This window comes from Ictalurus punctatus, chromosome 26 (genome assembly GCF_001660625.3).
Source record: "Ictalurus punctatus breed USDA103 chromosome 26, Coco_2.0, whole genome shotgun sequence".
NCBI lineage: Eukaryota > Metazoa > Chordata > Actinopteri > Siluriformes > Ictaluridae > Ictalurus > Ictalurus punctatus.
The window spans coordinates 7,885,130-7,899,894 of record NC_030441.2 but is presented as its reverse complement, the minus strand read 5'-3'; the positions used below and the strand labels follow the sequence as shown (position 1 = coordinate 7,899,894).

Here is a 14,765-nt window from a genome sequence, read left to right as displayed (position 1 = left end):
CTCCACCGATATCAGATTATGCAAAAATGCTTAATTATCAGGAAAACCGGTTATCAGTCGATCTGTAATAGTATGTATATTCAGATGCAAGCAATGTTTATTGTTAAAAGTGTCGTATAAATTCATAAAATTGAATTGAATCATCCTGAGTAACTGCTACTGTTAGAATTAAAGGAAAGGAATGCTACACCTGATGCTTGTTCATGTAGCGTTTAGCAAGTAAAGGAGAAGTCACATGTCACAACAGCATGTCTTCAACTTAAATACTAATCGCAAGTCTGCTTTCACTTCATGTTACAGGGGTTTCACAAATTACAGAGACAGCAAACTAACCCGGATCCTCCAGAATTCTCTGGGTGGCAACGCCAAAACCGTCATCATCTGCACCATCACTCCAGCGACTGTGGACGAAACCGTGAGCACTTTACAGGTGGGAAGGAGAGAAGACACTCGCTGATAATCCCTGTAGAATGTCTTGGAGCTGTCAGACATTTTGTTGGTTAAACATGTCTTGTCGAACAGTTTGCCAGTGCGGCGAAGCGCATGAAGAACGATCCTCATGTCACGGAGGTCTCGGACGACGGTGCTCTTTTGAGAAGATACCGCAATGAGATTGTGGATCTCAAACGACGTCTTCAAGAGGTAAATTCGAGGGGAAGATATTTTGTGTCCCAGTCTGACAAATGCGTGTGTCCAGTGAAACAGTTGAACTATAATAATGGGTGACATTATTATTATTATTATTATTATTATTATTATTATTTATTTTTGCTCTTTCATCTGTAGGTTTCTTCAGTCACCCAAACAACTGTGACTGAGAAGGAGACACTGTCCCAGCTCCTCCAAGAGAAGGATCAGCTCCAGAGAGAGCAAGCAGATAGAATAAGGAACCTAACAAAGCTTTTGGTAACTGCATCAAATGTGGTCCCTGTCCAAAAGGTATTGTCTTTTTTTTTTTTTTTTTTTTTTTTTTTTTTAATTTAAAAAAAAAAAAAAAATCTTCTCTTAATTTATTTATAATTCAGTAGTAATTTCACGGCTTGCACATGTTGCTGTGTAATTAAAGATTCCCAAGAGAAGAGTGACCTGGGGTGGAAAGCTCTTTAGATCAGCTCCGTTACTGGCAGGCGATTATGGATCTACTGATATGAGCTTTGCTGAGCCCTTTTTCAAAAAGAGCAAAGCTGATCTTACTGTGACGGAGGAGAGTGAAGGTGGAAGCTCTATCTGAATTCACTATTTTATATACAGTTTCTTACCATTGCAGTTTAATTTGAGGTGTGTGTGTGTGTGTGTGTGCTTGCAGAAATGGAGGAATTTGACACGACACCGTGTTTTTACTCTCCCTCTGAGGACACCTCTATAGACCTGGAGATGAACCAGAGTCACATTACTATGCGCAGCTCTGCAGAAGGGTGAGACGACTTGAGGATGGTTTACGTTTTGTGTTTCTTGACACTGTGGCTCCTGAGATGGATTTGATTCTGTTTCTGTCGAAGTTCATGACTCAGAAGATGAGTTTTTAGCAAGGTTTTTTTTTTTTTTGGTCATGTTTGGGATCCTAGAGCAGAGGTCTTCATCCACCATGCCTCTAATTCTCCCCGTGCTTCAGGGGTTTTCTCCAGGTACTCCTTCTCCCTCCCCCATTCCAAAGACATGCGTTGTAGTCTGATTGGCATTTCCAAATTGTCCATAGTGTGTGATTGTGCCTTGTAATGAGTTGGCACCCTGTCCAGGGGTGCCTCGTGCCCTGAGTCCCCTTCCAGGCTCCCTGTAACCCTGTGTAGGGCAAGCGGTACAGAAATGGGTGGATGGACACCTCTTGTATAGTCCTTGAAAACCAGAAATAGTGCTTGAAATGTCCTGGAATTACATGATGAAGCATCTGTATGAATCATGTGTGTATAAAACCCACTTATCATTGAACAAATTTGCTCTCTGAACTGTCTGACTACAGGAGGAACTAACATTTTATGCTTTGTCTCTGAACTCTCTATCCGCATTACCACCGCCTCTCCTCAGCGTGTGCACCGACTCGCCCCAGCTCATGTTCAGAGTCGGATGTTTGGAGCGTCAGCTGGAGACAGAAACGCAGGAGAAGCAAAAAGCCGAAGAGAACAACGCGCTGCTGGAGCAGAGGACCGACGAGCTCCAGAAACAATTACAGACCTTGGAGCAACAGCTGGAGACGGAGGTACAGGAAAAACAGACCGCTGAGCAGAAGTGTTCCACGCTGGAGCTGAAGATTGCTGAGCTGGAAAAGGCTCCAGAGCCAGAGAAGGACAACAAAGCCTGTGAGCAGGTATGAAGACGTTGCTGGCTTGTACACTGCTCCTTTCTCTCTGTTTCAATACTGCTTAGATCAGCAGTAGGTTTTTTTTTTTTTTTTTTTTTTTTTTTTTTTTTTTTTTTTTTTTAAATGCAGAAAAGCCTCTGTTCTAGATGGTTTGTTTTTTGTTTTTTTTGTTTTTTGTTTTTTTACATTGATCTTTCATGTTTATTCCCTCTTTTCTCTGTAATAGTACCTTGCGGAGGCTGTCCAGCTGTGTCAAACGCTGAGCTCTGAGAGGGTGAGTGCTAAAATGCTCTGCTGTAAAATATAAAGTAGCCCGATCAAAAAATGTGGCTTTTAAATGAACTCCTTATTGATGGTTTATTCTGATTACATGGAACGGTCTTTAGATCATTTAAAAACACTCTTTATCTTCTAGAAGTTTGTTTACATTTATTTATTTGTTTATTTATTTTAAATTACAGTGTAGCTGCTTTTAGTGCATTTAAGTCCAATCATTCAACTAACTGCTTTCCTCTCTTTGAGACTCGCGTTGCATGACACTTTCATTTACTTATTTATTTATTTTTATTATTATTAAACAGGAAGTAATTGCTGCAGAACGGGACATGCTGAAGCAAAGCCTTGATCTCTTGACTCAGGACATGGCGAGACTAAAGCAAGACAACGAGGTGCTGATGAAAGACAAGGAGACTCTCCTGAGAGACATCGAAGAACGGAAAGACGCGGAGGAGTTTGAGAAACTTGAGGATGAGAGCAGGAAAGACTACGAGGTCTTTGGGGGCTCAGACATTTACAATTAATAAATATTTGCAAGAATGCTTTTTGTGTAAACGATCAATTGAATGAATCCGCTAAACCCAGTGCTGTTTGTTTTTGTTTTTTTAGCGAGAGTTAGAGACGGAAATTTCAGCATTGAAAAGGGCTTCCACGGACGCAGAAGATCTGGTCCAAAAGCTGAAGGTCTGAATACGCAGTCGTACTGTACATGTCACTTTAGCATGATACTTTTACACGGTGGAGTAGAACAACTTTTTGTTTTGTTTTTTTTTTCTTTCTATTACTTGGCTTTTTATAGTCTGATCTGGAGGTGATGTCAACGGAGCTGAAAAAGAAGAACGACTTGGTGGTGGACCTGCAGAGTTTGGTACGTAGACCTCGAAAGCTAATGCATGTGTAGGATCTGATCATTAGTGAGTTCATGGGAAGATGTCTTAATGCTGCGTTCCACTTAATTCGGATCTGGGAAGTCAGGATTCGGAAATTAGACCGTGTGTGTGTTCAAGCTACAAAGTGGAAGGGGGCGGGGCATGGACTGATCCGTATTCATACTAGTATGTATAGTATAACTTATTTAAAGATATGAAATACTTCTTTATTTACTGTTCATTCTGTGAGCGGCCATGCTGATTTCCACGTAGGAATTCTGAGACAGAAAAGCGTCTGCTCCGCCCGCCCCCCCATTAGTTGTAGGTGAGACGTATTGAGTTAAGAGTTCAAGTCGAATGAGTCTTAAGTGTTGTAATGTCGGATTTTCTTTGTGGTTCTTGTACAGAATGGTAAGGACCTCGTTCAGGAGGTAACGCAGCTGCGTCGCTCCTTAGACGATGCAGAGGGGCTCAGTTTGGAAACCAAAAAGGAGTGGGCTTTCCTGCGTAGCGAGAACCTCTCCCTCAAAGAGCGAGATGTGAGTATCCACTACCTTTCAGGAAAAAATCTTTTCTTTGCTTAAGTGACGATTGACACGGTGACATTTCCTACACTAGGCGACTCTGACTGTTAACTACAACCAAATGGAGAACGAGGTCAAATCCCTGCAGAGCCAACTCGAGCACGAGAAATCCCGTTTCAGGAAAATGCAGACTGACCTCCAAAAAGAGCTGCTTGGGGCGTTTGATGAGAATACCAAGCTCACTGCTCTTCTGGATGGAAAAGTTCCTAAAAGTGGGTGTTTTTTGTTTGTTTATTTTAGTATTTCTGTGTACATTAAAATAATCTGTGATGGATTGAAACATTTCTTTATTTAATGTCATGTTTAGACGTACTGGATAACGTGACCTTGGGGAAAACGGTTGCTGAATTAAAGAAGGAGCTTGAGAAAAGCCAGGAGAGTGAAGGAGCGCTTCAAAGCAAAATGGAGGAGTTAAAGTCTCTACAAGCTCTTCCAGCTAAAGTGGATGATTTGCTGAGACAGGTAAGAACTTTACCAATATACAGTGCCCTCCAGAAATATTGGCATCCTTCGTAAATATGAGCAAAGAAGGCTGTGAAAAGTTGTCTTTATTGGTGAACCTTTTGATCTCTTGTTTAAAAGACTGACACAAATACTCTGCTCTCATGGATATAAAACAATTGCAAACAAACACAGGTTTATCAAAAAGAATATTTGTTAAATATAGGTGTGCAACAATTACTGGCACCCTTTTAGTCAATACTTTGTGCAACCTCCCCTTTACCGAGATAACAGCTCTGAGTCTTCTCCTATAACGCCTGATGAGGTTGGAGAATACATGGCGAGGGATCTGAGAGCGTTCCTCCATACAGAATCTCTCCAGATCCTTCACATTTCGAGGTCCACACTGGTGGACTCTCCTCTTCAGTTCACCCCACAGGTTTTCTGTGGGTTTCAGGTCAGGGGACTGGGATGTTCATAGCAGGAGCTTGATTTTGTGGTCAGTAAATCATTTTTGTGTTGATTTTGATGTATGTTTTGGATCATTGTCCTGCTGGAAGATCCAATCACGCCCCATTTTAAGCTTTCTGGCAGAGACAGTCAGGATTTCATTAAAAGGTGTTTATTACCAAAAAGCTCTATTTTGGTTTCATCTGACCGTAGAACCCGATCCCATTTGAAGTTCCAGTAGTGTCTGCACACTGAAGACGCTCGAGTTTGTTTTTGGATGAGAGTGGAGGCTTTTTTCTTGAAACTCTTCCAAACAGCTTGTGGTGATGTAGGTGACTTCAGATTGTAGTTTTGGAGACTTTCTGACCCCAAGACACAACTAACTTCTGCAGATCTCCAGCTGTGATACTTGGAGATTTTTTGTCCACTCGAACCGTCCTCTTCACAGTGCGTTGAGACGATATAGACACACGTCCAATTCCAGGTCGATTCATAACATTTCCAGTTGACTGGAACGTCTTAATTATTGCCCTGATGGTGAAATGGGCGTTTTCAATGCTTGTGTTATTTTCTTATAGACACGCCCCATTTTGTGAAGCTCAACAACCTTTTGCTGCACATCACAGCTATATTCCTTGGTGTTACCCATTGTTATGAATGACTGAGGGAATTTGGCCTGTGTGTTGCTTCATATTTATACCCCTGTGAAACAGGAAGTCATGGTTGAACAATTTCCTGTTCCTAGTCACCCAGGTGTACTAAAATAAATTTAAAAAATCAATGGGAATGTACTTCAAATATATTTCTCATATGAATTCTTAGGGATGCCAATAATTGCACACCTATATATATATATATATATTTATTTATTTATTTATATATTTGTGTGTGTGTGTGTGTGTGTGTGTGTGTGTAAACCTGTTTGCAAATGTTTGATATCCATGAGAGCAAAGTATTTTTGTTTGTTTAGTTTTTTTCTTTATTATTATTAATTTCCTTTTTAACAAAAGGTTAAACAATAAAGACAATTTTTCACGGCCTTCTTTGCTCATATTTACCAAGGGTGTGAATATTAGTGGAGGGAACTGTATAGGAACACTGTGATGGTGTATAATTTTAACTATATTTTAGGATGCATATATGCAGCTTTAAAATTATTGGCACCTTTTTTCAGCAAAAATTATTGGCAGGCAGATTTTCATTTAAAACCTGGAACTTGCCAAGCAAACCATACAACCCTGTTCCAGTGAAAGCATCTAGGAAACTATAAACTCTTGCATTTGTGGTTAGATGCAAGTTTTTCTTTCGGCACGCTTTCCAAATAGTTTGATATCGATATGGTGTCTAATTTGAGACTTGGAGAGCCAAAAATAACGCCATCCTTTGCAAATCGCTATCTGTCAGGTACACTTTGAATAAAATAGAAATTGCAACATGCTTCAGTTATATTTTGTTCATAAGAATTTCACAGGCATGCCATTAATTGACCTGTGGGGTTTTGAAAATAAAAATCCGAAAATATATTCTTAAGGTTAAATTCCTTTCCTTTCATTTCATTGTGATATTAGGTTTAAGTTATCAAAACATGTGGCTTTCTGGAGTAGGAGCTAAACGAACCATCACTATACTCCAATATGATGATGATGATGATGATGATGGTGGTGGTGGTTTACCAGATCTATTTATTTATTTATTTATTTATTTATTTATTTATTAATATTTTTACTTTTTTTTTTTTTTTTTTTTTTTTTTTTTTACAGTATTGAGATCTCAGAACTCTATGAAATCTCACGCTACCTTGTGATACAAGTGGAACTGTTTTTTTTGTTTGTTTGTTTGTTTGTTTTTTTATAATAAGATGAAAGTAGGACACACTAAGTCCAGTGTTTTGTTTTACTCCATGGTTTGTGCATGATCTGTTCTCAGGTGTGTGAGCTCACAGGTGAACTTGACTCTGTTAAAGAGGAGAGGGACAGTCTTCTCTCTGCTCAGGCCGTGTCCAATGAGGACAACGAGAGACTGAAAGGAGATGCTGTAAAGGTCCAGGAGGAACTCGAGAGCATGCAGAAGGATTTGGCTGATGCAGAACTCAAGGAAGTTCAGCTAAGCCAACAGCACACAGAGACCACAGAGCAGCTTACAAAGGTCCGAACAGATCTGGAACACCTCTTGGAGGAAAACGGGAGTCTCCTCAGTGCCTTGGAGGAAGCTAAGCAGAAGGTTGGTTTACACCCTTTTTTTTTTTTTTTTTTTTTTTGCTTGCTCCTGTGTGCATTTTAATTTAAAGTCCCTGAAGTTTGACTTCTTCGATGTTCATCGTTTCATAACCAGTTGTGGTGTTTTTGTTTTGTTTTTGCTCTTTCCATAGTCCGTACAGTTGGGTGAGGAACTGGAGTCTCTTCGCTGTGAAAGAGAGAGGCATCTGTTAGAGTTGACTGCCACAACTGCAGAGAGGAACCAGCTTCAGGAAACGATTCACAGCAAAGTCTCTGAGCAAGCCGAGAATGTTCAGAACCTCCAAGTAGAGCTGCAAGCTATTACAGAAGAGAGAGATCAACTGAAGAGAGACCTGGAGGAAAATGTGGAGCTGGTATGATTAAATATAAATGCTGCTTTTGAAATCTCTGCTTATCGGTGTCTTGTAACATGTTTACAAGTTGCCCAAAAACGTATACCATGACTTGCTATCCATGTGCATGCTGAATGAATTGGTGGAATATGATGGTAAATATGAAAATGTCTCATTTATTTTATTTTAATGATGCTTAAAGTGCACCTATTATGGTTTTTTTGTTTGTTTGTTTTTTCAAATATTACATTTCATGCAGTGTTCTAGAGCTGTTTGAGTGTAAAAACGTCTGCAAAAATCAAAGCGCATGACAGTCATTGACTCCCAAAAGAAGAAACCGATTCTGAACAGCTGAAACGAGTCGTTAGTAATTCCAGACGTACTTCCTGTACTAACCTACGTAGTTCCAGACTCACTTCCTGCACTAACCTACATAATTTGGTAACAAAAGACCCGCTCTGGTCTTCATCCGCTGCTCGTGAACAGGCACAGCTGAAACTCGTTATGGTAGTGGGCGTTTCCTTTTCCTGACACACACTGGCAGCAGTAGACCAATCAGAGCAGAGTATGCACTCTGAGAGGAGGGGTTTAGAATAAATCCTTTAGAACGGATCATTGAACGAGTCGTTGTGACACTGGGTTAATGCTGCAGTTTAAAATTTGACCTTGGAGGCATGTAAACTTTTTTTTTTTTTCTTTTTTTTTTAACAAAATTAGGCTTGTTTCAAAAGCATTAAAATTTGTACTTTTTTTTTTTTTTAGACGTGTGCTGTCATTGCCGTTCCTAACTTATTATAAAATAATTGGTCTGAAATTTTAGATGATAAAAAATCAAGAAGAACTGAGAGCGGCTCTCCAGACGTCGCAAGTGCAACAGGACAAAATACTTCAGTTGGAAGCGGAAAAGGCTCAGCTGGAGTCCAGACTGTCGGATCCACCCGAGGACAGTCTCGTCGAGGATCTGCAAATTCAGGTACTTTTAAAATATCGAATATCATACGGTCCAGGTGGTTCACCTTATCAGGTCAGATACCGATTGTCAAAAATATGCGTTTTGATATTTCTGTTTCTGAACCTTTTAGTTTTCAGCACTCTATATAGTATAAAATGTCACCCCATTTTGCCACATGAAGCCTTTTCTCAGGCTGCTTCACAACGAATAACTGCAATCATAATTAATAACTGGTATTAACATGGGAATCGGTGTGTGTAAATAATCCCAGGTTTCTAAATAATCCCAACCTAACCAGAACTGTTTGGTTTCCAGGTGAAGCAGCTGAAAGAGGATCTGCAGTCTGCATGTTCAGAAAGGGACAAGATCGAGTCCGAGAAAGCCCTCGAGTCCGAGTTGGAAAGGATGCAGACCAGTATCAGCTCTCTGACTGAAGAGAGAGACCAGCTTCAAGAGATACTGCAGGGACTGAGAGAAGAGAAAAGCCAGCTAAAGAGAGAACTGGAGGAAAAGGATGAGCTGGTGAGAAGGGAGGAAATGTGTGTGAATTAAGGCGTGTTCTACAGGATTATGGGTTCTTCAGCTGGAGCCAGTTTTGAATATGAAGACTAGTTCAACAGCACTTCTTTTTCAATTCAAGGCACAAGCCAAGCATCGAGCTCAGTGAGGCATATTTCAAAACGTGCCCAGGATTAATGCCGTTATTTTGTTTTTAACATGATTGTTTTTCAGATTATCTGCTTCCAGTCTCAGTCGAGCGAGAAGAAGTTTTCTGACTCAAACTGCGTTAGTAATGACGAGAAGGAAGTTCAGCTACAACAGGTATTGGTGGGATTGGTTTGGGATGGGAAAAATTTTTCCTCTCTAGCATTCTACAATATTCTATTGATGTGTAGATGCAGGATGAAGAGTTGTCTCAGCAGAATTCCTGGCTTAGGACAGAACTCCAGGACATGCCTGACAAGGTAGGGACTCCATCAAGCTTAGGGATTTTAAACTGTATAGATAAATGCCGTTTGTGTGCAGTTTTAAGTTTTGAACTTTTGATTAACGTTGGATTAAAAACAGCAGGCGGCGTAAACGCCTTTTCTAGACTTTCCACGGTGGTCGTGAGATCATTTAGGAATGTGAAGGTCTTTGTGAAAGAATGAAGAGGTCAGGCCTGTGCTTAAAAAAAAAAAAAAATAAACACCCATTAGGGAAGTGTTATCGCATCGTAATATAAATGTGAACGTAATGGGGATGTTTACGTGTTGCTTCTTTTGTAGCACCATTCTAGCAGGAGATTGGACAGATCCTTTGGGTTTTTTTTTGTTGTTTTTTTTTTTTTGTACCTTTTCAGTTACATACTTTGTTGTAATGCTCCAATGTTTAGTTGGTACTTGTATTTTGGCAAAGCCCAACTAAATTTACTGAGTATGCTGTGATGTATTGAGCTTAAAGATGGTGTGGGGTGTTTTTTGGAAGGGTTTAAAACATTTTTATGGAAAGCACGTTTTTATTCTCAGGTTGGTGAGCTCTCAGGAACTCTCAGGGCTGTGCAAGATGAGAAGAGCAATCTGCTTGTTGCTCAGTCCACCTTGAATGAAGAACATCTAAGACTTAAGGAAGAAATGGAAACGGCCCGAGAGGAACTTCACAGGATGGAGAGTCAGATGATTGATTCACAGCTGAAGGAAGCTGAAACCAGCCAGCAGCTCATGGAGACCACTGAGCAGCTCATGAAGGCTCGGGCAGACCTGGAGCACTTTACTGTTGAAAATGGCAGAATGCTCACGTCTTTGGAAGAAGCCAACCGAAAAGTGAGTTTAAGTGTCCCAGTCAAAGAAATTAGTTATTTACTTTTGTTGGGGTTTTTTTTGTTTTGTTTGTATTTTGGGAATGTCTATTTAGTGTTTATGTACCTCCTATACAGACTGAGCAGTTGGGTGAAGAAATCCAGTCTGTTCGTTGTGAAAGAGATCAGCTTCTGTGTGAGAAGACTGAGGGAGCTTGTGATCGAGAAGAGTTCGAGAACCTTCGTGCCACACTTGCGACTCTGACAGAGGAGCGAAACCAGCTTCAGGAGATCCTTCAGGGTCTGCGAGAAGAACACAGCCAGTTGAAGAGAGATCTGGAAGAGAGCAATGACCTGGTAACACCATGAGATGATGATGATGATGATGATGATGATGATGACTGTAATGTCTCTGTGGATGGTGGATCTGATTTGAAGTTTTCTTCAGCTCGTGCAGGTGCAGAAGCCAGCACAGAGTGAGATCAGTTCACAACAAGAAGCCACATGTATGCAAGATGAGCTTCAACAAGTGAGCGTGACATTTTTGTATCGTATACGTAAGGGATAATCCACGGCTACGTGTGTTACACGGTTTTAATGCAAGACGTGGAGGGGGAGCGTGTTAAAATGTGTAACGTACACCTAGCCGTGGATTAATCCCGCTTATACCATGATCACTTGCCAGCATTGACGAGTTAAAGCCGTCATTAATGTTTGCAGCATAAATATATATATTTTGTGTGTGTTTATTTTATATGCAGATAGTTAGATCTGGAATTCCGCCCGCTCTAAATCATACAGAGATAAAGTAGCATGATAAGATTACTATAATTAATTCAAATAAATGTAAACAGTTATCAGAGAGAGAAAGCGCACGTGAGATTTTGTGCATGTCCGAATTTCCTGCGTCTGCGCCACGTCTCTACTAATAATGAAGCTGTGAGTTTAACTGTGTTACTATGGTTACAGTTGTTTTATAGGCAGCGTGCTAATTTAGAACAGTGATTGAAATGACTGGATCTGCCTGTGGTGTATACGGTTGTAACGCACATCTTGCGCACATTAGAATTGAGTATTTGGACAGATAATGGTATAAAGTATTACATCTTTGTTTAGATTGATCGGTTTTGCTGATTAACCTGCACCGATAACTTGGTACTGGAACTATCGGTTATCGCCAAGAATCCACGTCGATCGTTTTCCCTGGTCGTGTCTGCTGTCATCATGCAGTATGAGAGTGGACTCTAGAGGAGAAATAAAAATGGTCACTGACGAATTTTGTTGATATTTGAAGTGGGTTGTTTGTTTTTTTTTGTTTTTGTTTTTAAATCCATTTTGGACGTCTATTTTTATTTGCTATTTGGAGTGGTACTTTTTGGTTCAGTTTGGACGTATATCGTATTCACTGTTGGGCACTTGAGCAAGGCCCTTAACCCTCAACTGCTCCAGGAGCACCGTATCATGGTTGACCCTGCGCTCTGGCCCCAGCTTCCTCCCAGGCTGGGGTATGCGAAGAAAACAATTTCACTGTGCTATAATGTATATGTGACCAATAAAGACTCGTTATCATTAGTCTTTCCGTATTTCATTTAAGAAATACGGAAACACTGTCTGTACACTGACTGTACACTGTCATGCTACAGTCAGTACTGTTTATTTGTAATAAATTCCAGCACTATTTTGCTTTTAGTGTTATGATCTCATTCAGTATCATTAATCGGTTATCGTCAGGTACCGCCCACCTTAGTTATCAGTAAAATCTGGTCGACCTCTACTTCTTAAATGTACATTTTTGTACATTTACCTTTTGCTACAGAAGCTACAAGAGCAGCTCGCAGAACTGACCGAGGAAAATCACCAGCTGAAGACGGATGCTCAGGAGAATGTGGAAACGGTAAAACGTGGCTCTCTGGCCGAGGCGTTACTGTTCCCGGACCGAACGATCCGACAAATATTGATACGACTTATTTTACTTCTTCGCAGATGATCGAGACCCAAGCAGAATTGAGGTCGGCACTCGCGAATATAAAGGAGCTTGAGAGGAACGTGCGCGAGTTGGAAGTGCAGAAGATTCAGCTAGAGTCCAAACTGTCCCAGACAGACAGCAGTGAGAAGAGCACACTTGTAGAGGATCTGAAAACTCAGGTATTTACACGTCATGTCCTTGAAAGCCGTTCATCAGTTTAGTCTTAAAATAAAATAAATGAACACAGAAAAATGGCTGCTCTTATGCTTAATGGGTTTTGTGTATTCCCTGGTCTTTCTCTGTACTCATTTCACATATGTTGGATGGGTTTCTTGAGCGATGCATATTTATTTATTTATTTATTTATTTATTTATTTATTTATTTCCCCCTGTATATTATTTCTACAACTAAACCCAGATCAACCATCTGAACGAAGAACTCCGAGCAGTTTGTGACGAAAAGCAGCGTCTTCTTATCGAGACCGCACACGGTGATCGTAATGCTGAAGAGCTGGAGAGAGCGCGAGCAACCATCAGCGCACTCACCGAGGAGCGAGACCAACTTCTGGATGTATTGCAGGGCCTGAGGGAAGAAAAGAGCCAGATAAAGAGTATCCTAGAAGAGAAGGAAGAGGAAGACATGGTCAGAATTACTCATTATTATTATTATTATTTTTATTTTTATTTATTTATTTATTTATTTATTGGAAAACTTTCAAGAATGTAAGCGAAACGCTAATGTTGACGTCTTCTCAGATTATACAGCTGAGAGAGGAGCGCGAGGTCACTACTGCAGACAGAGACGCTGCGACTAAAGACTCTGCGGTGGACGCTGCACTGGAGACGATTCAGGCGAGTGTATCCGCTCTCAGTGAAGAAAGAGACCAACTGCTGGAGATCCTGCAGGGCCTGAGAGAGGAGAAGAACCAGATGAGCAGTGAGCTGGAGGACAAGAATCGGATGGTAATCCTAATCTTGCCTTAATTTTTTTTTTTTTCTGTTCAAGTAGTAGGAATCTCTTAGTAAACATAAAGAGAGAAAGAAGTCGTGTCTTGAACTTTAATGTGATTGTGAATGTGTGTGTTGCAGCTGACTCAGTTGACGGACGAGCTCCGATCTGCTACGGCCGAAAAGGACAACTTGTTGGCTGAGAAATCTAAAGACGAGCTGGATAGCAAAGCCGAGTCGGAGAGGCATCAGGTCCGTATCGCGTCTCTGACTGAAGAGAGAGACCAGACGAGAGAGGAGAATAACCGGCTGAAGACTGAACTTGTGGAGACCAACGAAACGGTAGGGACTCGCACAAGCTGGTAGTGAAAATGAAAAGAGCCTGTGTGAAGAACAGGAGCGTGCCGTAGTGTGATTTAGGGGAGTCCGAAAGGAGGGGTTTGTGTACGTGTGTGTGTGTATATGTATGTGTGTATGTATGTATGTATGTATGTATATGTGTGTGTATATATAGATAGATAGATAAGATAAGATAAGATAACAATCCTACTCCATGTCTGTTTAATATTTGTTTATTTCCCCCCCACAGGTCATGCAGTTAAGACAGGAGCTTCAGTCTATGAGTGCAGAGAGAGAGCACCTTCTATCAGAGTCGACCCAGCAGAGTCTTTCTCACGTGGCTGAGATGGAACAGGTTCGGTCAGATATCGCCTTCGTGACTCAGGAGAGAGACCAGCTTCTGGAACTGCTGCAGGGCCTGAGGGACGAGAAGATTCAGCTGCAGAAAGATCTTGAAGAGAAGGATGAAGTGGTAAGGGGGGGGAGCTTTTTCTTTTACTCTACGTGTCAACGTTTCATACTGAAATTTAATTTCATGCTGCTGGAATTTCATACGGGTCAGAAAATTTAAACACGTGCTGAGGGAGACATGCGAAAGAAGCGGGGCTGTTGGAAATAAGCAAGCATGGAGAACACAGTGCTGGCACTAAATAATAATCATAATGAGACAAATCGCATAAGGTATCAGCTAGCACAGTCCCATGTTTTGGTTGCCTGGAAACCTAATTGGCTAGGCTAAAACGTAATAATGCATTAGAAGCTACTTCAGTGCATTAATACAGATTAAGGGAATTGAACATGACTTTAAAAAATCGTTCATGCACACTAATCACCATGTGTGGTAATAATCGATTTTATTGTGGGTTATTTAGAGTTTTCCCCAAGTTCCCCAGGAAGGGCTCCAGCCTCCCTCGTGACCCCGTGTAGGATAAGCGGTACGCGTTTACTGTGTGCCTTCTGTCTCGTTTAAAGAATGCTTCTGCAACCAGTAACACGTAGCGTGTCCGATTCACATCCTGCAGCTAGTTTGAAACACGTTACAGTAAAAAAAAAAACAACAAAAAAAAACCTCATTACACGTCGCTTGAAAGCAGACCGAGACCACGCTGCTTCAAATTTTCTCCGACGTAGTCGTTTTGGTCCAGACCCGAGTGAGATTTGTGTTCGAAGCGCTGCATTTTCAAGCGCCCTAAGCGAGCGGTGCAGAGACTGACATTACCTTTTTAAAAATATTTATTTATTTATCTATCTATTTATTTATTTATTTATTTATATGTTTTATTATTATTATTATTATT

The 14,765-nt window shown here is 40.8% G+C and overlaps 1 protein-coding gene across 3 annotated transcripts in view; it reads left to right on the top strand.

The window, feature by feature from the left end:
• The window catches only part of cenpe (centromere protein E), a 31,812-nt gene that overhangs the window by 5,352 nt on the left and 11,695 nt on the right, over positions 1-14,765 (top strand). For all 3 annotated transcript variants that reach the window (XM_017458139.3, XM_017458138.3, XM_017458137.3), the window contains exons 11-38: positions 301-430; positions 523-642; positions 787-939; positions 1,067-1,214; positions 1,307-1,415; positions 2,023-2,302; positions 2,523-2,570; positions 2,878-3,066; positions 3,182-3,256; positions 3,372-3,440; positions 3,849-3,980; positions 4,060-4,237; positions 4,333-4,487; positions 6,843-7,136; positions 7,285-7,506; positions 8,306-8,458; positions 8,753-8,959; positions 9,170-9,259; positions 9,334-9,402; positions 9,946-10,239; positions 10,353-10,571; positions 10,663-10,743; positions 12,031-12,108; positions 12,198-12,359; positions 12,599-12,823; positions 12,937-13,143; positions 13,270-13,470; positions 13,718-13,939. In XM_017458139.3, the coding sequence (XP_017313628.1) occupies positions 301-430; positions 523-642; positions 787-939; positions 1,067-1,214; positions 1,307-1,415; positions 2,023-2,302; positions 2,523-2,570; positions 2,878-3,066; positions 3,182-3,256; positions 3,372-3,440; positions 3,849-3,980; positions 4,060-4,237; positions 4,333-4,487; positions 6,843-7,136; positions 7,285-7,506; positions 8,306-8,458; positions 8,753-8,959; positions 9,170-9,259; positions 9,334-9,402; positions 9,946-10,239; positions 10,353-10,571; positions 10,663-10,743; positions 12,031-12,108; positions 12,198-12,359; positions 12,599-12,823; positions 12,937-13,143; positions 13,270-13,470; positions 13,718-13,939 (4,510 nt within the window). The remainder of the gene's footprint in view (positions 1-300; positions 431-522; positions 643-786; positions 940-1,066; positions 1,215-1,306; positions 1,416-2,022; positions 2,303-2,522; positions 2,571-2,877; positions 3,067-3,181; positions 3,257-3,371; positions 3,441-3,848; positions 3,981-4,059; positions 4,238-4,332; positions 4,488-6,842; positions 7,137-7,284; positions 7,507-8,305; positions 8,459-8,752; positions 8,960-9,169; positions 9,260-9,333; positions 9,403-9,945; positions 10,240-10,352; positions 10,572-10,662; positions 10,744-12,030; positions 12,109-12,197; positions 12,360-12,598; positions 12,824-12,936; positions 13,144-13,269; positions 13,471-13,717; positions 13,940-14,765) is intronic.